Below are 21,750 nucleotides of genomic sequence, written 5' to 3' on the forward strand. Positions count from 1 at the left end.
ACGTCACATCCGCGTTGCCCTGGTAGTTTCTGGCAAGTACCAGAGCAGGAGCTCGTACTAGGAAGTCATTTGCATGTTATTTGATGATAAGAAACAGCTGCATACGCTGGATAAGTTGAAAGGATAGTGTGACTTTTAAGGTAACCGTCAAACAACAAAGTATGGTGTTCATTAAAATGCCGTATTGTCTCTGAAATGATGCGCGTATTGTAACGTTTAGTATATTTAGCATTAGCTTAGCCTCCTTACTGGTTAGCTTGGTGAAAGTTAGCTTCGGTGCAAACGTCTGCCTGGGTTTCCAGGCTAAGTTAAGCTAAATCCTGCTAGCTAGCCAGTGCTAATTAACGTTTGCTAGCTTACGATATCCGCAGTTACTCTCCGCGTTAGCTACACGTCGCAGCTCACATTGTTGAATAAATGTTGGGAAATTTAAATACGCGTGGCGTTGACTGGCCCAACAGGACACGGCTAAGTGAGCTAACGTTAAGCCTCTTAGCTCTCAGTTAACTACGTTAACATCACGATGCTAACGTTACCTAACGCTACTTTTAACGACATTAGCCTACGTTACTTTATTTGCTCAGCCTCTGCTGCTCTCAGTCGTTTTACCATTGTGGCTTTTGGCACACATGGCTATTTCCTTGCTCTCTCGGCAACTGTTGTTGCTACTGACATTAGGGAAACAACAGTTTTGTTATTTATTGTGTATTTGATGAAGAATGTCACTTGTGATACTGACGAGTGTACAACTCTTTGTTTTCTGAATGTGTGCATGTGTTATTTGTTTCTATTAATCGAGTTGTTTGAGCTTTATAATGTCAGAAAGTAGTGAAACTAACTCACAAGTTTCCATGTCACAAGATCTTGTTTTCAAACGTCCTGTTTTGTCTGACAAGAATCCAAAACCGAAAGACATTTCATTTAATCTAATGTTAAAAATAAAGACAGGAGTAGAAAACTCACACTGGAACTCTTAATTGTTTGAAAACTTGAGTCACTTTAATGATTAATCGATCAGATATGCAATTTAGTACACGTCCATTATCTTTGAGAAATATTGATGGACATTTTGTCATATTTTGGCATTTTATACACTCATTTAATGGGAAAAAAATGACGTTACACTACTTAAGATTAGTTAGAGATAGTGGGATATTTAAGTGTTTCACTTGATTGTTTATTCTGTAACATATGAGTTTTTATTTTGTGTTTTGTGAATATTTGTGGTCCCCTCCAAAAATAATGTGGCACATTTGACTTTTGTTGCATATCCATGCATATGCATATATGCACCCATATCTCAATATCCCTCACAAATAGTAGTGTAATTGAGAATATAAATTACTGTTAATGATATCAATACATTGTATATGCGTAGGGCAACTGATATGAAAAATGTCAGTACACGAATGCCAAAGATATGTTTGAGGCTATTTAGAGACAGTGGTTCCTTAACAGTGTTTGTCCACCAGAAAGCACAGAAGAGTTATTTTTTTAGCTGTTAAATGTCCTGCTCTGTTTTGAACAAGTCTTTAAAAACAGAAATGAATACAAGCTGATATAATGTTATCAAATGTGAAAATCTCAAATGCTGATTTTGGCATTGGTTTTATGAATCTGGTATCAGTTGAGCTTTAATCACTTGAATATGTTGTTTTATGATACAGGAACACCATGGAGGAACAAACTGCAGAAATAGAGGTGACAGTCAAAACATTAGACTCCCAAAGCAGAACCTACACTGTTGGTGCTCAGGTAAATTCATCAGTTCACAATGCAAGAGTGACTTCTTGTCTTTAGTCACCCTTTGTGTTAGTGACATGTGTCTATCCCATCTTTTTTATAGCTGACAGTGAAAGAGTTCAAGGAGCATATTGCGCCCTCGGTGGGTATTCCTGTGGACAAACAGAGGCTGATCTACCAGGGCAGAGTCTTACAGGATGAGAGGACTTTGGCAGACTATAGTAAGTAATCACTGGGTCCACTGAGGCAATGCTGCTCAATATAATCTTGTATCAAAGGCAGTTATAGATTTGATTTGGCAATTTTTCCTTTTAGGTATAATGCTATTGTAGACTCTTAAAATTACTTTCTTATTTATTTATCATTATGTGCATATTGATTCTGAACATTTTCCTACAACAAGTAATTAACAAGTACATAAGTAGGATTTTTTTCCTGAGGGTTGCATTATCTTATTGTAAGTGTTTTGTGTTGCTTTGGTTTTTTTTTGTAGTTGTGGTAGACCACTAATGTAGGACAAGATAATGACTGTGTATTGTTAAGTTAGCTTGTTTCAAATAAATAGGCGCTTTGAGTTAACTTGCGTCTGTCAGTATTTAAACAGTATTGTTTGCAAACATAATTGAAGGCAATTTAAAATCATCCAGCTAAAATTTCTATTGTTTCTCAGAACAAAAGTGTGAAGTCAACCAGACTATTGTATTTGTACAGATCTGACCGTAGTTCTCTGTTGTCCCAGATGTTGGTGGCAAGGTGATACACCTTGTGGAGCGGGCACCACCTCCACCCTCCCAGCCTGGCTCAGGGTCAGGAGGCACTTCAGCTGACAGTGGGCCATCTTCTTCCTCCCAGGGAACACCACAAGTGCCTCCACATGATCGCAATGCTAACAGCTATGTAATGCTTGGAACCTTCAACCTCCCTGTTAACATCATGGACCCCCAGCAGATACAGGTAGGCCTTCTTTGTGACTTATTAAGGGAATCTCAGACCAAACTCTCGGCAGGTGAGCTGCGTTAATGCATCACTCGCTCTTCGAGGATAATCTTAGTAATATCCTGTAATGTATGATACGCCAATGTTTTCAAATTTTGTATCGTGTACATTTTTGAGGTTACAGAGAAGAACATCTGTAAAGACTCTCCTCACGTGCAGAATGCAATCTGATTTCAAAATGTGTTGGCAAAAATGCGACATCTAGAACATTTATGTAGTGGTAGAATTTGGTCGTCTTGTTTTTTGTATATTTAATATGTTGCCCAGCCTTAATCATATATCACTAGATGGCCATAAGAAGGTTTGTCTCGCTTGTTAACTTGTTTCCAGAAGTGCATTACTTTTCTTATTCTTCTCGTTTAGATGTCTGTTCAGCAGATGGTGTCCGGCATGGGAGAGAATGCAAGGAATGCCAGAGTCACAACCAGCACTGGGGTGAGATACTATGTATATCAATGGCATACAATCACATATACATTACCCTGTGTTTTGTTGATTATCACCTTTGCCTTTTTCAGAGCAATGGGTCTGTGAATGTGCACATTGATATGGACCAACCGGTGCAGAGCGAGCCTAGGCTGAGGCTGGTGCTGGCTGAGAATCTGCTGAGGGACATCAATGATGTTATTCAAAGAATGGAGGCGAGAGTTCAACCTTCAAATTACTCTAGTAACAAATCTCCAGAGAAATCCCGACCTTATCAGTAACAAACTCCCTGCTGCCGCGTGTCTTTTTTCAGGGCCGGCTGAGCGACTCATCCTCCCAAACAGAGGCGACTTCTGCTGCTGCTGCTGCTGCTGCTGCTGCTGCTCCCCCCCCTCCCTCATCTTCATCTACCACCTCCACTCCCTCTCCCTCTGCCCAGCCCATGGACACCTCCCCACCTCCAACAACTCCCCCACCTCCACCCACCTCATCAGCACAATCTGAGGGACCAACACCCCAACCTGGACCCAAGTAAGACATCCTCTCTGACTCAGATTGTTACTTATGCCAATACGTGAGGATTCGTAATTGCAAGTCAATTTTTTTTATTCCAAACCTTTTTAAGTCAGGTGAACTTGTAAAAGACATGAAGTTATTTAACATAGAATCAATGAAGACAACTTTGTAAACATAAAGCAGATCATAGGAACCACAGCAGGAGTCCCTTGATGTGTTTGATTGTAATCAGCTTTTCCCTCCTTGCCTCCCCCATAGTCATCCCAGCCCAGCTGAGTTGGCAGAAATGTTATCTGAACTGCGGCGGGTGGAGGAGAGACTGCAGCCCTTCATTCAGAGGGCTCATACCATCTTAGAGACCGCCACCACAGCAGAATACAACAATAATACAGTAGGATTCAAACAGCCGAATTAATAATTAACTGATAATCTTAATTTTTGAAAAATATGCTTCGTAATAGAATGCCAGGGTATCTGTTAAAATGTTTTACATCCTCAGATATTAAATTTGTACAGCAGCAAGAACTTTAATATGAGGTAATTATAAGGCCAATTTTCTGTATCAGTAAATTATTAAAAATGGAGCAATCACAACCATTCCAACCTTAGTATGGTGTAACAGTACAAATAATATTACATTACTACTACTAATGTTTTTAAGGGAAAGCTCAGACAGTCATTAGAGTTTTCTGGCTTAGCAACCGTATAACAAGTAATACTTTGACACATAACCCCCTAATAAAACAGCAATTACTTTTTTACGGTCCTGTATTTGGATTTAAATATGAGGCTAGCTGTTTCCCTCTATTTCTAGTCTTTGTACAAACCTAAGTTAGCCAGCTGCTGGGGGTAGCTTTATATTAACCGTAGAGGCTTGATAGTGGTATCCATCTTCTCATGTAACTATCGACAAGAAAGAAAATTTCCCAAGGTATTGATTTTGCGCAACAACCTGGGTATTTAACATAGATTATGTAGTTTTCATTCAAAACGTTGCTCAAGCTGGTTTCTCTTTTTGCCACAGGAGAGGGAGGACGACCAGCGCACTCTTGTCCTGACATGGGAGTGTCTCCGTCTCCTTGGTAATGCCCTTGTGGCCCTCAGTGACCTGCGATTGAACCTCATGAGCCCTGTGCCCCGCCACCTGCATGTGGTCCGGCCATTTTCCCATTATGCCTCCCCCGTCACTCTGCCTGGAGCTGTGCACCACCACATCCCTGTGCAAGTCAGTGAATGCACACAGATTTGAGTTAATAGTCATTAAATTGAATCTTTAATATAATCTGACTGACTGTGCTTAACCGACAGATGAACCTGGGTGCCACGATGACTGTTGGCGGTAACAGCGAAGGACAAGCCCCGCCCACTCAGTCGGCCAGCCAGTCTGAGCAGGCAGGTCAGGGACAGACCTCCCCCCCACAGACTTCCCCCTCCAATCAGCAGGCTGGACAGGGACAGGCTGGCCCCCGGGTCATCAGGATCAGCCACCAGGCAGTCCCGGTGGTTATGATGCAGATGAACGCGGACGGTGTGTTGTCCCCTACCCGCCACTGATTGAATGCCCCCCTACATCAAAGTTGGTTGTATGTTATATTGCTGGGCGGCGGTGCATTGGAGTTCAGTGGTCGCACATAAAACACTGCTATATCCTTTATGCACTGCTGCCGCAAGCATTTGCTGGGTGTTTTGAAGAATTTAACTTTTATCTGATTTACAAACTCAAATTTCATGACTTTTCCTTCCTGTTTATTAAATGATGTCTCTGTTACAGCAAATACACCTCTGTGGAGCGTAATATACTGGCAGTTACTTTATGATTGTGCAAGGGAGTTCACAGTATTTGTGTGTTGTTTTTGTGTGTATGTGCAGGCCCAGGTGTAAACCCTGCTGCAGCTGGACAGCAAATGCCTGGACAACCAGGTAAACCCAGTCGGTAGTACATTCTAGTCACGTAAAACCCCTTAAGTCTAGTTTTATTATATTTCCAACTTGCAACAGTTGAGTTCAGTGAAACGCATTTTATCGGTTTGGATCATAAACAAAAGCCTTCTTTTTCTATCCTTGGAAATCCTCTCAATTTTCTGCTGATAACAGAAGTACATCATGGTTTTCTGATTCACTGGTTTCTGTTTGCTCCCTCAGGCGCCCTCCCCCCTGACTTTATGAGGAATCTCATGCAACAGATCAGCCAATATGCTGCTGCCGTAGCTACTAGCGCTGCCACAGCCACTGCTACTGGCCAGCCAGTCCCACCCCAGCCCACCCCTCCCGGCTACAGCTCCACAGCCAACTCCTCAACTACCACCACAGGTCCAAACACACCCACCACCACCCCTACTGCTCCCCCACCACCTCCCCATGCTGGCCCCCAGCCCCAGGCCAGGGTTGTGTTCACCCGACCCCCCTTTGCACCCAACATGCCCCCGCCAGCCTTCGGCACCCGGGGAACCACCATTAATGTGAGGGCTGCTATGCCAGGCCAGCAGCCAGGACAGGTGAGAATAATGTTTTCTGATTGGTTCCTGTTTTTGAGACCGTTTTCATTTTTCAACATTTGATACTAATTAAAGAATCTTGTTCTACAGGCTTTCAATCCTGCTGCTCTCAACCAGATGATTAGTGGATTGGTTGGACAGCTTTTGCTGCCAGGACAAATGGGTAAGCTTTTCCAGATGTTGAATTAAAATTTTATAACAATATTAACAAATTTTTCCGTTAAAGTTCGAATTTAAAAATATTCGTCAAGAATCACTGCTAATCTGTGGTATTTCTACCTTATTTTCTTTACAGCTGGTCAGACAGTCACATCCTCCTCATCCACATCCTCCTCCACCTCTTCCTCCTTTTCCTCCTCTTCTCAAAACTCCTCATCCACCTCCTCCTTTTCTTTCTCAACCTCGGGACCCACACCTCCGCCTACCACAAACACTACCAGCCAACCTGAGTCCAACACCAGTCAGCCCCAGTCCCAGGAAATGCCACCAGACCTTGGCCAGCTCCTGGGTTCTCTCCTGGGTGTAGCAGGTGGGGCTGGTGGGGGACCTGTAGGGGCCCCTTCAATCACTGTCACCACATCTGGTGTCCCAGCCTTCATCCAGGGAGTGAGTGAATTCATGCAGCAGGTCAGTGTTTGAATGTTTGACTCGAGTGCACCTTATAGTGGACTTGATAATTGTACATGTATATGGATATAACTCACACCTGATTTGCATTTGCTGTATTAACAAATCCTCACTCCTTGATTCTGTTTAATTCTAGGCCTCCCAGCCCATCTTCACTCCACCCCCTCCTCCCTCTGGTACCACTCCTGCTAATGCTGCAGGGCCCAATCCCACACCCAACCCCCCTGGCGCTGCTGAACCCCTCAACCCGGAGCTATTCACAGGCATCGTCCGTGGAGTCCTGAGCACCATGATGGGCTCTCTGGGCCAGGCCCAGAATGACACAGAGAGCATTGCCCAATTCATGCAGAGGCTGTCCCAGGCCACCAACATCTTCATCAGTCCCGAGGATCCTACTGGTAAAGAGCAATAGCTTTCCATGAGGAAGAATATCAGGAAAGGATTGATCTAAATTCTGTTGATGATATAACTTTGTATTTGTTTTTCTTTTTTTATTGTGGTTCCCAGGTTTCTTTGGAGAGCTGCTGATGTTGGTGTGTCAGACGTTCACCATGTCAGATCTGGTGATGCTGCTTCATGGCCAGCACCAGCCCCTGGGCCGCATCCAGCCTCAACTGTCCCAGTTCTTCACCCAGAACTACCTCAATGGCAGAGAGCCCACTGATGAGAACATTGCTGTCAGTACCACTCACCAGTTGAAGGAGAAATGTTTTTCCTTCAAGTGCTTCTTTTTATAAATATATATTTCAGATGGATTACCCATCTTTAATTGTATAAATGACCAATAACTGTTGGATTTTTGTCTTCTTCTCCATCTAAACGCGATCATTCTCTGTCTTATGTTTCCACCCACCAGGCTGCGGCTGACAGTCTTGTCAACGAACTGGAGGAGTATATCACTGAGAGCTTTGTAAGTTCTTAATGTCTACTCGTTCTCCACTACCGCTTTAATACAAAACAGTGTATGGTTGAATGTAGGGCTGCCCTCTAAATGTTGATGACTCAAGTCACCCTGTTTCACATTTTGTGAGTCTTGTTTTATGGAAACTTAAACACAAGCAAGTGCACATTATTCAGAAATTATTACACAATTTATTATACAATTATTACATTATTACAGAAAATGAAGATGTAGTCCAACAGATTATTATTAAGACATTATACTGTATTTCAGCTGTAGCTGATGAAAGTTCAAAGCGAGTTTGGTTTAAGATGATTTACCAGTAACAGTTGAAATGCTACCCTTGTAGGTTTTAAATGTATTGATTGCATTTCTCTGTTCAACCCCCACAGGCAGAGTCTTCAGTCACAGTGTTGGAGGGCGTTGACATCACTCAGACCAACATGTCGTTCTTCAGACAGCAGCTGCAGCACATTGCCACACACATTCTGCGTTGCACTGGTACATTTTGGGACAAGCAGTATAACTCAATCAGGGCTGTACTGAACAGTTTGAAGCTTTGTTCAATAGTTGACATTCTTGGTTAGGGTCTAAGGGACCAACACAAAGCAACCTGATAATGAGGCTCAACAATCAACTATCTCAACAGAAGCTCTTAATGTAGAAATAACGTCCGGTACAGCCCTAAAATCAATCGGTCTTGTGATTGGGTTTATGTGTTGATGTTTTTGGTTCCAGGCTGCAGCACTTAAAGTAATCACATTATTTTTCATGAATACTGCTGTGAGATGAAGCACTGACTTAAGAATCTTAATTTCACTATTCAGTAGGACTTGTATCTCTTTGCTATGTATGTAATATCTATCTTTCTCTAATCCAGATGACTCATTTGGCCCCCGGCTGCTACAGATGTGTAACCAGGCACTGTTTGAGTGTCTTGCCCTCAACTTGCACTGCTTGAGAGGAGACCAGAGAGCCCTCACTGCAGTCATCAACCACCGAATAGTCAGTACACAATATTTCAGTAATGTTTTGTTGGTGTGTGAATCTTACTTTACCTGTAACCCTATTTTCACATGCTCCAAATTTTGAATTCATGTTCATGCCTGAAATTATATAGTGTTGCTGACAAGGTTGTACAGAAAAGAATCTGTCATTTTGAAACAAAGGAATGCATGAATAAGTTGTTAAAACTACTTGCAGACTGACACACGTGTCACAGATAACTGAAATAGACTTAAATGGCAGTCGAGACGACAATACAGCATAGTTTTTAAACTGACTCTCTTATTCAGCCTTAAGTACAGAATAGCAACTTTTCCAGCAAAAAGATCAAAATTGTGGAATGTTCAAGTAGTAGACAAAACAACAGCTGCTAAAAGTTTGAACAATCCAGAGAGAAATGTTGCCAAAAAGACAAAGATAGGAAGAAACAGCTGTAGAATAAAAGCTTTATTTTCTCTTGTTCCAGCGGAGGATGTCCAGTGACATCAGCCCCAGCCTGGTCAACTGGATGACCAGCATGATGACGATGAGGCTGCAAGTCATTCTCGAGCACATCCCCATCACACAGGAGCAGATCCAGAACTACATAGTTCACACACAGGTAACAGACCAACTGCATGTCCTTTTTAAACCTTTATTTTATAATAAGCTTAGAATTTATGGTTTCCTCCCAGAATATGCATGGACACATGTTAACAGTTGGTGAAAATCAACTTACATGATGTAGCTGCTCAAGCCTGAGGCTCATAGTTACACTCAGGAATTTAAAATCTGTTTCTTTTCCCCAAATTTTGTTCCTGTTATTGTAGATTTCAGTCAAATTTTCTGAATTTTATATTTGAAAACCTTACTAATTTTCTGCACAACATGATGCATATGTAACATGTTACATGAAGAGAAAGGAGTCCCTCTTATCTGATGGCAGTTACATATCCTGTTACTTTGGGCGGCACGTCTGAAATGGCTAATAAATATTAAATGACATTCTTTCACAGAGAGATCAGTCTTCTGCAACTGGCACACAAGAACCTGAACGAGCACAAAGTACAACGGTAAGCATGCCGTGTCTTCGAAGTTCTTTTCAGGTGAACTCAGTTTGACATTTTAAGTACTGCTTTACCTTTTAGTTCTCTCATTTCACTGCTCTCCACTTCCAAAGATTGCGGACACCCTCTCACCGGCTGCAGCCACCACAGCAGAGGAGGCCATGTCCGTGTCACACGACACGAGGGCGTCAGCACGGGAGCCAAGGGTGTTGCCTGGGGACCTGGGATCCTCGGGAGGAGCCGCACCATTAGGTGGCGACATGGCAGCAGCAGGAGCCGAGGGAGGGAGTGAGGAGTCTGCTCGAGAGTCAGAAGCCTGGGCGGCTGCTGTTCCCCCTGTAAGAGCCCCCGCAGTTTTACTGTTGTAACATTTATCTTCTCCTTTTTCCAGGGAAGGCTTTTCATGACCACATGTGCTCTTTGTAGCTCTGCCCTGTTTCACAGTTACAGTTTCTAGAGAAACAGTTTGTTTTGTAGAAAATATTTCCACTGAAAACTGTTTTCCAGATAAATTGTTTCTGGAAAGACACATCAATGTGTGGATTTCAATTTTAATGCTGTGATGAGATGAGATCTGCCTAATTTTAATGAGCTTCTAACTAGTATTGTAAAGATAAAGTTTTTTAAAACTCAAATTCTTTTTTTACAAGAGTATGTAAATGGAGTCTAAATGGATACCGACATGTAACCATTGAAACCATTTTCGGTTGCTACAGTCGTGTCCCACAGAATATCACAACCTCCCACACAATACGATTCCAGTGTAAGAGATGGGGAACAAAACCTACAGTCGTCTTCTGTGTAAAAATGCATTTTAAACTCCAGACAAATAAAATCAAATGCTTATTTAATACAAATAGTTTAGTATATACAAAGGTTAGTGTTTTTAGTGCCAAAATTCCCTCGTACTTTTTTCCCCTGCAGCAGCGAAACCATAACACAAAGAGTTTTTGAATGCTTTTGAATATTGTTTTACTTTAAATGTAAAACCTGTCCTTTAAAAGATGTTCATTTGCTGTACGTGTTGTAGGAATGGGTGCCCATCATCCGGTGTGACATGATGACCCAGAGGAAGATGAAGGCTCAGCCTCCCATGTCTGACGCCTATTTGCATGGCATGCCAGCTAAACGCAGGAAGGTAATAATATCAGCTATAACTTTACTTATTACACATGAATGTCACTCGACTTCACCTTCTTCAAAGTGTCTGTGTGTCTTTGTGTCTTCGTGTCTTCAGACAGGACTGGGTGGAGGAAGCCTCCTTTCCCTCTCTGATGCAGTGAGTCAAGCAGCAAGGACAGCAGGAGTGAAGCCAATCACTTCAGCCGAGCAGTTACAAGACGATCTGGAGACCCACGAGCTGAAGGAAGCTTATGCAGAACAGGTAACTCAATTTTATATTAGAACAAACCAGGAACTCACTACACATCATTTAGGCTAATAATGACCGCAGTTTGGTCCTCTTGTTTTCAGAGGTTTTCACAGCCAGAACAATCTTTCTAAGTTCCTGAATGTGTCAGAAATTAGGCCATTAAATGTTGCTGCTTGATCTGACTTGCTGATGATACACGATATTCCACCTGTGACACTGATGGCAGAATAACGGCAATTATAACACATTCCTTCCAAGGGAAAGACATGACAGTAATGTTACATAACCTGAAACTTAAATACTAGCCTTACCAAAGAAAAAAAAAAAAATTCTGCTGCCAAAACTTTGTTTCACTCAGTTTCACACATGCACAAAAAGTTTTTTCTCCTGGGAAAAGCCCCCTCAGGGCTTCTGTAAAATGTACAAGCGCAGCAGTGTGTATACTGACATTGTTTTGTCCATATCTATACAACTTGTGAACAATCATTGCTAAAGTTTTTTGTTTTTTTTTAAATGTTAAACTGTAATCTGTGCTGTTTAAAGACTTTTACAGCGTTCAGTCCTCCTGTTATTAGAAACATGTCTGAACTAACTAACCACTTGACTTGGACCCATTGTTTGTTAAAGGCAACTACAAAAACATGAGCTGAGCCACACAAGATACTTTTGAGATCCTCTGCTCTGAGGCTGTTGTTTTTTTTAATTGTTAGCATCACTGAAAATGTCAACTTTGAATGTGGTTTTCTCACTTGGGTTGCCAGTGACTGGGAACAAACCTGTGATCTCATGGCTGCCTCTCTAACTACCAAGTCACCTTCTGACATGCTGCCTGTACGTCCTGTCATGATATTAATCATGTTTTTCCTCTCAGGTTAAAACAGACATCAAGAAACGAGTGAGGGAAGACCAGGATTTCAACTCTCAGCAGTTCCCCAACTCACACAGAGCCTTCTCATCAGACTCATAATCAAGTTCACCTGATAAGAAACCTGCAAGTCTCTCGCCCTCTCCATCATCATCTTTATTATTTCTTGGATTTTCATTTGACTTCCACTCAACGCAGCTTCACCCCCCCAAACTGTCTGTTTGCCTTTAAGCAGTTAGCAGCTCTCTTGACTAATTGCCTAATGCTAATGTGACTACTCCCCCAGTGCCTATTTATTTCTTTGTGTTTGTTTTGGTCCAACTTCAGCTGAGAGAGAGTGCTCCTTGTTTAAAATGTATTATATCAGATCTAAGTTTGACTATGTCAGGTCACTTTAATTCTGTTTGGATACATGTGTATGTCTGTGTTTTGTTTGCCCTCTTATCCTCGTGTTGCTTTGTTAATATGGCGCCTGAATTCTCATTATTTAGTGGACTTTTGCCTTCCTCTCAATACTCTGGAGCGCAAGAGTATGCTTTCATGTGATGAACATGCTGTTTGGTACATGAATGTACAGTAAGCTTAATAAAAATCTTGATACAATACAAGATTACTTTTTCTGAGTCTGAGTAATTAGGATATAAACGTATCACAGATGTCAGTATTGATGTAAAAATACCAAACATATGGTAATTTATAAAGAGTTGTTATGACATAGTCTGTCCACCAGAGGGCACTGGCAAGTTCATCTTTCTACCAAATTTAAGGGATTCTCATTAAGTTGTTAAAGAAACTAAGATTTGAAATTATTGATCAGGCTCCAGTTGAGAGTTCATGGAAACGGAATCTGCTTTTATTTTCTTGCACTTCGAGAATCACACAACGTCAGAAAAATATGAAAAAACAGGATTATATCTTGAGCTGCACAGCGTTTGAAATTTCAAGTATGTCTCATAGTTGTTCTGTCTTCTGATTGATCTATGAAATGATGATATTGCTCTGCTGTTTATCAACGAATATAACATAATCTTGCTACCTTTCGTTGAGTAACAATCAGGTGTACACCAATTAAACCTTTTCTCTACCAGTAACAGATTGGGATCCCTTGACTCGGCGCTCTCTTTTCCCACATTTAAAATCTGTACCACACTGTGCAGAGCTCATTTGGTTCGTTTTAATTTAGAGTACAGTATCATGAAGCCTGCAATTACTGTGGCCACCCTTGACAGCATGAATTGAATTTTATAATTACATGGACAATGAAGCTGTAGTTAATGTGATTGGTCACATCATGGCCCATTTCCAATCCACCTAATAATGCCAGTGTAGGGGCTGGTTGATATTCATTTGGGAAATCTGAGCCAAATAAAGCAATGCTAAAGTCATTAGACATGCATAATCCTATACTATTTCAATACAATCTCGATCTCTTGTGTAAATGTGAAGTTAAGTTCACAAAGCAGGATTTACTTTTACAATTCTAACATTTTTTTGTGGTTGGACTCACTGAAATGTGACAAGGACTCCCAACTCGACACTTATTTTACAGAAGAGGTCACAAGCAAAAAAGTTTGGGAATGACCGGTTTAATCTCTGATCATGTTGGATTTTATAAATTTATAAAAACATTTTTTTTGTAAAATCTTTAATAGAAAAGAAACCATCAACTGAAGGTGTCAAATGAGTAAAAAGTTCAACATTTCAGTCTGAACTGTAGAAGATTGGGAGTAAGAAGTCACCTTAAATGGAAATATTTAAGTAAAATATATAAACATTGTACTTAATTATTATTATTAATTTGCCAGAATAATCTTCCAAAGTTCCTTAATTTTTTTTCCATCTGTGAAAACATGATTTTTTTCCCCAGAGTGAAATAGTTTTGGTAAGAGTTTTTTTATTTTATTTATGTAAGGCAAATTTTTCTGTTTGTTTTTGTAATACTCATTTTGACCACAAGAGGCTGCAGTGCACCACTACCTTATGTTCTGAACAGGACTAAGAGCATTCATGTTTTCTTCTGGGGCTGTTGTAATTTCTCTGTGCACACTAAACACAAGATACATGTATTGTGTGTCAGCAGGTTCTGTAACATTACTGTCATAGTTTGTGGTTCTAAGGGTTACTGACACTTGCAGCAGTGAGAGTACAGCACTTTTGTGTTTTCTTATATTGTATGTTCAAAATGCCATTATTACAACAGCAGTAGCAGTTAGCAGGGGGGTCCAGCAGGGGGAGCTTACAACTGTTGAGCTGCCTTGTGGGAAAATGGCTTTATCCTTTCAGTCATTATACACATGATCTGAGGAAAGTTTGTGTCCCTGCATCTTCCATGTGAGTTCCTCATAATAAGGGTTAATGCTCAGATATGCTGGGATAGTTTCACACATGCAAAAAAAAAAAAGTCTCAACTGTCTTCTCACTCGAGCTGCTAAAGTCAGAGAGCCTGATCAGAGTGGGACACTGGTCACAAGACATGCAAAGACAACTTAAGGGCTTTCTTAATTCTGTCTTCTTTATCTGGATGAAAAAAAAAATAGGCAAAGATGAAAATCAGGAGATCCAAGCAGCATGTGACAGACTATATCTGCTCATGCCTCCAATCTCAGTAAAGAGTACGCAGACAATGTGATAAGAGCTCCCCAGATAACAACCTCAGAGTGCTGGACATGATCAAAAAACGTGTCTGAAAACAGCCTCAGAAGAGCGGCAGATTTATGGCCTTCCATACAACAAGATTTGGCTTTGAAGTTATCAGCTGAGGGGCACGATTTTGAAATGTGCTGACAAGAAGGTTGCCATGTTTAGTAAGGAGCAAATACACAGAAACACGAGTGTGATGGAACACTTTGATCACTGCGCAGGAGGAGACTGAAGACACAGTGACTTCAGCTCACTCAGTAGTTTCTGTCAAATTCCACTTTTTATTCGCCCCACAACTTCTCAGTTATCATCTTCAACCTTTGTATCCTTCTCTGCTCATTTCGTTCCATCAGTAACTGTTCATCCTGCTGCATCAAATCACAGTCGACTACTTTAAAGGTCAGCTGGGGGACGTGCAAATTAAACTGCCTCATTTTTAATAATATAACAAATATTGTAGATTTTCAAACAAACTTTTACATTTATGAGCAACACCTTCACCGTGTGCTTCCTCTCTGCTTCCTCCTCAAATGACCTTTGAGCCTCGAAGTACTTCTGAGCTTTTCCTGCCTAAAAATTGTGTGTATGTAAACTCTTAACGCTGTACTCGAATTCTCATAGTTCATTAGGTAATTCATAATGCAATGCCTTTTCTTTGTGTGTGTTCGTCACTGAATTTTAATCATTGTTCCTTACTGAAATAAAGATGTAATCATCAAACAATGCTTTTGAATGTTTTGAAATGTCTAGGGTGGGATTGTGTGTAATTATCTGTTTAAAATAAATAGAGCTAAACATAGAATGCAGTTAATTATACGGTGTGGTGCACACAATGACTTTATTTCACGAGCTGTTTGAGTCCACGGTCACCTCGGTGAACAGGTTGGACCGCTGCCTGAGGAGCCTGTTGGCTCATTCAGAGGAATCTAAACAGCAAGTGCACTTCCTGCTTGGCATCCTGTTGTGTGGTGAGGAATGTGAGCGAGTCATGTGGCACCAAGTTGACGTGCACACCTCTCCGTGAGCATGGGACATGACAAAGCATAAAGGCAACAGTTTCCGTACATGTACTGCAACTCTGCATGTTTATTTAGGATAATTAAGGAAAATCAATACAGCTGTGAGACGATTAACATGACGAGCCATGATTTATGATGAATTTATAATATACAGGTGTGTTTTAACGTGAAACAAAGAGCAATAAATACACATGCAAAGCAAAAACAAACCTGGTTAAGTAAGAGTATGTCGATCAACTTTAATTTGATATTAATCTTTTCCTGCTCTAACGACATCCAAATCCCAAATCCACTGTCACCAATGTGTGTGGTCACCCATGAGTTGTTACTCTGGGAGTGTTGAATACAGTCATTCAGCCATCACGGTGCTAATCTGACCTTTATTTGCATAAGGTGTATGTATGTTGAGCGCACACAGCTGCTGCCGACTCCTATCACATTTAAACAGATTAGAATTAAAGAGACAATAACTACCAGTAGGCTTTATGTGTATCCGGTTTCACTCAGAGAAACAGTTTGACACTTTGGGAATGACGTTTGTTCTTCTTGTCCAGAGTCAGACCAGAAGATTAATACCAAGTTACCACAAGCAGCCAGTTAGCTTAGCTTAGCATCAAGACTGGAAGCAGGAGGAAACAGTTAGTCCGACCCTGTCCAAAAGTTACAAAATCTGCCTAATGCTTAGCTAAATAATCAACATGTAATATCTTGTTGGCCGTATTTACAGAGGTCACTACACATGGCTGATATGTGGCACGTAATCAGTGAGCGTTAGAGGTGCTGGTAGGGTTGATAGTTATCTTTAGACGGAGCCAGGCTAGCTCATTCCCCCTGCTTCAAGTCTTTATGAGAGTGATCGGTATCTTCTTATCCAACTCTCGTCGAGAAAGTGAATAAGCTTATTTCTCTAAATGTCAAACTATTCCTTTAAAGAAAAAATACAAGTTCACATCATTTCAATCTAATTAATCGAGCAGCAAAACTCTGACTTTGGAAGATGAAATAACATTTTTTTTTTTTTTTTTTGAAACACAAAAGTTGAATTCACAAGCAATCAAATCTACCTTTGCTCAATTCAAATACACTCAAACAGGGGTTTGTAGCTGCAGCCTATATTAACAGTTGTTAACCAGAAATGTGTGAATCACCAAACAGGAAAATAATTATTCAGCGCTGCATTTTTGGGGGGATTTATTAAATCGTGCGTGGTTATAGAAAGGCTCCAGGATTTGATCGAGGATCTTTGATATTTCTGTATCTGTGTGTGAGCCAAACTCCAAGAATCTGAAAGGAAAGATAAAGAAGCAAGTGTACCGTGAGTCAGAATTTACAATAAACTTTGTCCCAACACGTTGGATTACACTGGAGGAGCTGTTTGGAGCCATTTTATGTATTTTTTTAAAATATATTTTAAAATTAGTCCCCAGCTATTTCTGGAAGCTCCATAAATGTTTTGTGGATTATGAACCTTCACCTGACTTTTCATCGGCATGTGCGTGAGCAGATAATGACTTTTCATTTTTGTGTGAACTGTTCCTTTAATATCCAAGTCAGGATATTCCACATATCCTGACAATTACTGACCTCCGTAAAGCTGAAGAAGAGTCCGATACCACCGACAAACCGCAGCACCTCGCCCGTGTACTGCTCGATGATGTCTGAGCACGTTTTACAGGACGGTGAGGGGGTGTCATGAAAGCATCTCTGGAGGAAGAGGAAGTGAGGGAGAAAATTCAACAACTTCCAGAGAAGTGATCATGCAAATCATGATCACATTGTTCCCAAGAGGAGGAAAAAGAAAAGAGTATTCCAGATAATTTCACTCACAGCGGCACACGAGCTGTTGTAGTCGACATAAGAGAAGCCACAGCAGTCGAGTGTTTTCTCTACGTCTTTCTGAGTGTCCTCGGATTTGTTCCATCCGACCTCCAGCAGGAGGTTCTGTAAAGGAAAAACACAATCTGGTTGGATCTATAAAAAGGTGTAAAAGCTGCAAATGTGAGGGTATTTATGTTTATCTAATGTGAACTATAGTATGTAAGGCATTATTACTGATGTGCATTTAGTTCAGGACAGACAAAATAAACATACCTGTTGGTCTTTATTCAAGGCCAGACAAGCACAGGACACAGAAAACTGCACGACGAACACTATGAACAGGATCATCATGTACTGGAACAAGTTGAGGAAGCTTATGTTGGATTGAAAATCATTGAAAGTCTGTTGCTGCTACACGAGAACCGCCAACACAAAAGCTCAACAGAGCAAAAGAACAAAATCTTCCAAGAGCTTTGGGTTATTTGCTTTTCATTCTGCTTCGGCAAACAACAACTCTCAGAAGGTGCGAGGCGACTCCCCGTGATCCTACAAGCACACAGAAACCAAAAGGATACGAAGAACAGCAGGACCTGGTGGTGCTTCAGGGCGCCGCACAGCCCCACGATGGCAACCAGGAACAGGAACGTGCCCACGCCGATGACCCCCGCCACCACCCTGATGCTGGAGACCAGGCCGAACCATTTCCCCCAGGCTGCCACTCCGATCAGCAGCAGACTCACCAACTGAGGAGGAAGGAGACGATGTTGGCATGGGAGGAAGAGGAAGTTCAATCAGTCACCTCTCTAAAGGAAGTCTCCACACCAGGGATAAACAACTGGAGGGTCGATACTGTTCACCAGCTGGCTGAAGGTGTACTTGCTGGGGTAAAAATGAGCATATTTTTAGGACTCTGTGGTTATTTTTCACTGACAGCCCGCTTGTCGAGGCTACAATGACAGTGTATAAATCTTAAAATGCCAATGTCAGTCCTCCGACATTTACAGTTTCAGGTTTTTACTACAGGCTATTAAAGCCTCCTTTTAATGGTGGAGGTCATTTGGGTCTTTGCACCCTGAGAGAAGACTGCAGGCTTCGGATTAAATGAATGTGCAGGACCTGCTTTTAGTTGTTAAGATGCAAATGCATCAATTGTCTGGCGTCTATCAGGGAAACCTGACATGATTTTTTTCGGGCAGGACATCTCTGCAGCACTACACTACTATTATAATGCCGTTTTGTCACGTCACCTTAATCAAAGAAATTGCAGCTCGTATGATTTGGTGATCACACCTGTGACTTCAATTATATTTCAGTGAACTTAAGTATATATTTTCAAATACATTTTTCATCTCATAGTTTTGACTTTTCATTTTATAATTTTTTACTTTTCTTCTCAAAATTTTGATTTTTCATCTCATAATTTAGATTTTTCGTCTCATAATTTAGATTTTTCGTCTCATATTTTTGCATTTTCTTCTCATAATTTTGACTTTTCATAACATATTTTTGACTTTTCATATATTTTTGACTTTTCATTTAATAATTTTGCATTTTCTTCTCATAATTTTGACTTTTCATCTGACAATTTTGACTTTTCATCTCATAATTTAGATTTTTCGTCTCATAATTTTGCATTTTCTTCTCATAATTTTGACTTTTCATATCATATTTTTGACTCTTCATCTCATAATTCTGACTTTTCATATAATATTTTTGACTTTTATCTCAAAATTTTTTACTTTTCTATGATAATTTTGACTTTTCATCTGATAATTTTGACTCTTCATCTGGTAATTTTGACTCTTCATCTGGTAATTTTGACTCTTCATCTGATAATTTTGACTTTTCTTCTGATAATTTTGACTCTTCATCTGATAATTTTGACTTTTCATCTGGTAATTTTGACTCTTCATCTGATAATTTTGACTTTTCTTCTGATAATTTTGACTCTTCATCTGATAATTTTGACTTTTCATCTCATAATTTAGATTTTTCTTCTCATAATTTTGAATTTTATCTCAAAATTTTGACTTTTCATCTGATAATTTTTGGCTTTTCATCTTATAATTTTGCCTTTTATCTCCTAATTTAGATTTTTCTTCTCATAATTTAGATTTTTCATATCATATTTTTGACTTTTCATCTCATAATTCTGACTTTTCATATAATATTTTTGACTTTTCATCTCATAATTTTGCATTTTCTTCTCATAATTTTGACTTTTCATCTCATAATTTAGATTTTTCGTCTCATAATTTAGATTTTTCTTCTCATAATTTTGACTTTTATCTCAAAATTTTGACTTTTCTATGATAATTTTGACTTTTCATCTCATATTTTTGACTTTTCATCTGATAATTTTGACTTTTCTTCTGATAATTTTGACTTTTCTTCTGATAATTTTGACTTTTCATCTCATAATTTAGATTTTTCGTCTCATAATTTAGATTTTTCATCTCATAATTCTGACTTTTCATATATTTTTGACTTTTCATTTCATAATTTTGCATTTTCTTCTCATAATTTTGATTTTTCATCTGACAATTTTGACTTTTCATCTCATAATTTTGACTTTTCATATCATATTTTTGACTCTTCATCTCATAATTCTGACTTTTCATATAATATTTTTGACTTTTCTATGATAATTTTGACTTTTCTATGATAATTTTGACTTTTCATCTGATAATTTTGACTTTTCATCTGATAATTTTGACTCTTCATCTGGTAATTTTGACTCTTCATCTGATAATTTTGACTTTTCTTCTGATAATTTTGACTCCATCTGATAATTTTGACTTTTCATCTCATAATTTAGATTTTTCTTGTCATAATTTTGACTTTTATCTCAAAATTTTGACTTTTCATCTGATAATTTTTGGCTTTTCATCTTATAATTTTGCCTTTTATCTCATAATTTAGATTTTTCTTCTCATAATTTAGATTTTTCATATCATATTTTTGACTTTTCATCTCATAATTCTGACTTTTCATATAATATTTTTGACTTTTCATCTCATAATTTTGCATTTTCTTCTCATAATTTTGACTTTTCATCTCATAATTTAGATTTTTCATCTCATAATTTAGATTTTTCTTCTCATAATTTTGACTTTTATCTCAAAATTTTGACTTTTCTATGATAATTTTGACTTTTCATCTGATAATTTTGACTTTTCTTCTGATAATTTTGACTTTTCTTCTGATAATTTTGACTTTTCTTCTGATAATTTTGACTTTTCATCTGATAATTTTGACTTTTCATCTCATAATTTAGATTTTCCGTCTCATAATTTAGATTTTTCATCTCATAATTTTGCCTTTTATCTCATAATTTAGACTTTTCATCTCACAGTCATGACTTACAATAGGATATTTCTTTCATCAAGCTTAGTATTCATCTCATTTTATTTATTTATTTTCTTTGACTGGCAGAAATGGTCCTCTACAGAAAACTTGGGTTTGGCTTAAGTTAAATATTTGCATGTGTCATTCATTTCATTTTTTATTTTATTTTTTTAGAACTTTATACACAAACAAGGGATGACAGCCAACTTCTGCAGCTCCAGAGCTGCTGCATGTGAGGGACCTCATAAGAAATCAATTAAATCAATTAACGACGGCCTTTGAGAAAAAAAGTATTCATGTCAGCTGAAATAAGTAGCCTGCTTAACCGTGTATCTGTCTTTTATTCAAAGCACTGGCGAAAGTAATCAGCTCCCATAAAGTGGCCCTGATCATCCAGCACCTGCCTGCTGCTCTCACACAACAAGGAGACTGGACACAAACATTTTCATCTCTTGTCGTGTGAGAATAACTCGCATGTCGCGCATTTCTGAGTCCAGACAAAAGCAGAGGCACCTGTGTCCTTGTTAAAGCAGCAGTTATTCTCAGCAGCACCTCCCGGTAACTTTCCGCCGGTTTAACAACATGACTTCATACTTACAACATAAAGTATATTGAGAGCGCAGAGGGAGTTCTTGGTGCAAACAAATCCGCCACAAACCATCGCTGCTCTCCGGGACAGTCCTTCAAAATGAATATATTTCCACTCTCAGTGAGGCTGTCAGTGTTCAGGATGTCTGTTCAGGCTGTCCGGCTCCTTCAGGCTTCTTCTTCTTCTTCTTCTTCTTCTCTGCAGGTGAAACGACCAGGGAGCGCTTCCTGAATAGATCCTGCTCGCTGATTGGTCAGATCACATGAGTCATTTATTGTTCCTCCTCACGCGGATAATTGCTTTTATATCGTCAGATACATATAAAGCAGATCGTTGACTGCCTG

General features: G+C 39.6%; 2 protein-coding genes across 3 annotated transcripts; one reads left to right on the forward strand and one right to left on the reverse strand.

Annotated features, from left to right (window-relative positions):
- Positions 1–5: 5 nt before the first annotated feature.
- Positions 6–12,600, forward strand: bag6 (BCL2 associated athanogene 6). 2 transcript variants are annotated; one of them, XM_073484844.1, is made up of 25 exons: positions 6–140; positions 1,668–1,755; positions 1,847–1,964; positions 2,483–2,697; positions 3,103–3,174; positions 3,258–3,380; positions 3,479–3,696; positions 3,940–4,072; positions 4,706–4,906; positions 4,990–5,209; positions 5,551–5,601; positions 5,824–6,176; positions 6,267–6,339; positions 6,472–6,803; positions 6,940–7,201; positions 7,311–7,480; positions 7,660–7,713; positions 8,097–8,205; positions 8,585–8,709; positions 9,176–9,310; positions 9,705–9,761; positions 9,869–10,093; positions 10,786–10,893; positions 10,993–11,139; positions 11,999–12,600. In XM_073484844.1, the coding sequence occupies exons 2-25, from the start codon at positions 1,675–1,677 to the stop codon at positions 12,092–12,094; spliced, it is 3,678 nt and encodes a 1,225-aa protein (XP_073340945.1). In that variant the 5' UTR covers positions 6–140; positions 1,668–1,674; the 3' UTR covers positions 12,095–12,600. The 2 variants fall into 2 exon arrangements, with proteins under 2 accessions (XP_073340945.1, XP_073340946.1); XM_073484845.1 differs by having other exon boundaries at positions 29–140; positions 4,990–5,077.
- Positions 12,601–15,688: 3,088 nt separating this feature from the next.
- On the reverse strand, positions 15,689–21,580 carry LOC141012253 (tetraspanin-13-like). The gene is made up of 6 exons (XM_073485686.1): positions 21,416–21,580; positions 18,045–18,212; positions 17,743–17,823; positions 17,479–17,592; positions 17,236–17,355; positions 15,689–16,935 (listed from the first exon to the last, which is right to left on the reverse strand). Exons 1-6 carry the CDS (start codon positions 21,476–21,478, stop codon positions 16,861–16,863), a joined length of 621 nt encoding a protein of 206 aa, XP_073341787.1. The 5' UTR covers positions 21,479–21,580; the 3' UTR covers positions 15,689–16,860.
- Between the last annotated feature and the right edge of the window lie 170 nt (positions 21,581–21,750).

This window comes from Pagrus major, chromosome 17, assembly GCF_040436345.1.
Source record: "Pagrus major chromosome 17, Pma_NU_1.0".
Lineage (NCBI taxonomy): Eukaryota > Metazoa > Chordata > Actinopteri > Spariformes > Sparidae > Pagrus > Pagrus major.

Bases quoted from the DNA above. Each gene is read 5' to 3' on its own strand.
- bag6 (XM_073484844.1), top strand. From the start codon at position 1,675: ATGGAGGAACAAACTGCAGAAATAGAGGTGACAGTCAAAACATTAGAC. The intron at 5,210-5,550 runs GTGTGTTGTCCC...GTGTATGTGCAG, and splicing joins GATGCAGATGAACGCGGACG to GCCCAGGTGTAAACCCTGCT. The intron at 7,202-7,310 runs GTAAAGAGCAAT...TGTGGTTCCCAG, and splicing joins CAGTCCCGAGGATCCTACTG to GTTTCTTTGGAGAGCTGCTG.
- LOC141012253 (XM_073485686.1), bottom strand. From the start codon at position 21,478: ATGGTTTGTGGCGGATTTGTTTGCACCAAGAACTCCCTCTGCGCTCTC. The intron at 17,824-18,044 runs GTATCCTTTTGG...AACTTGTTCCAG, and splicing joins ACCAGGTCCTGCTGTTCTTC to TACATGATGATCCTGTTCAT. The intron at 16,936-17,235 runs GTCAGTAATTGT...CTTTCCTTTCAG, and splicing joins TCTTCTTCAGCTTTACGGAG to ATTCTTGGAGTTTGGCTCAC.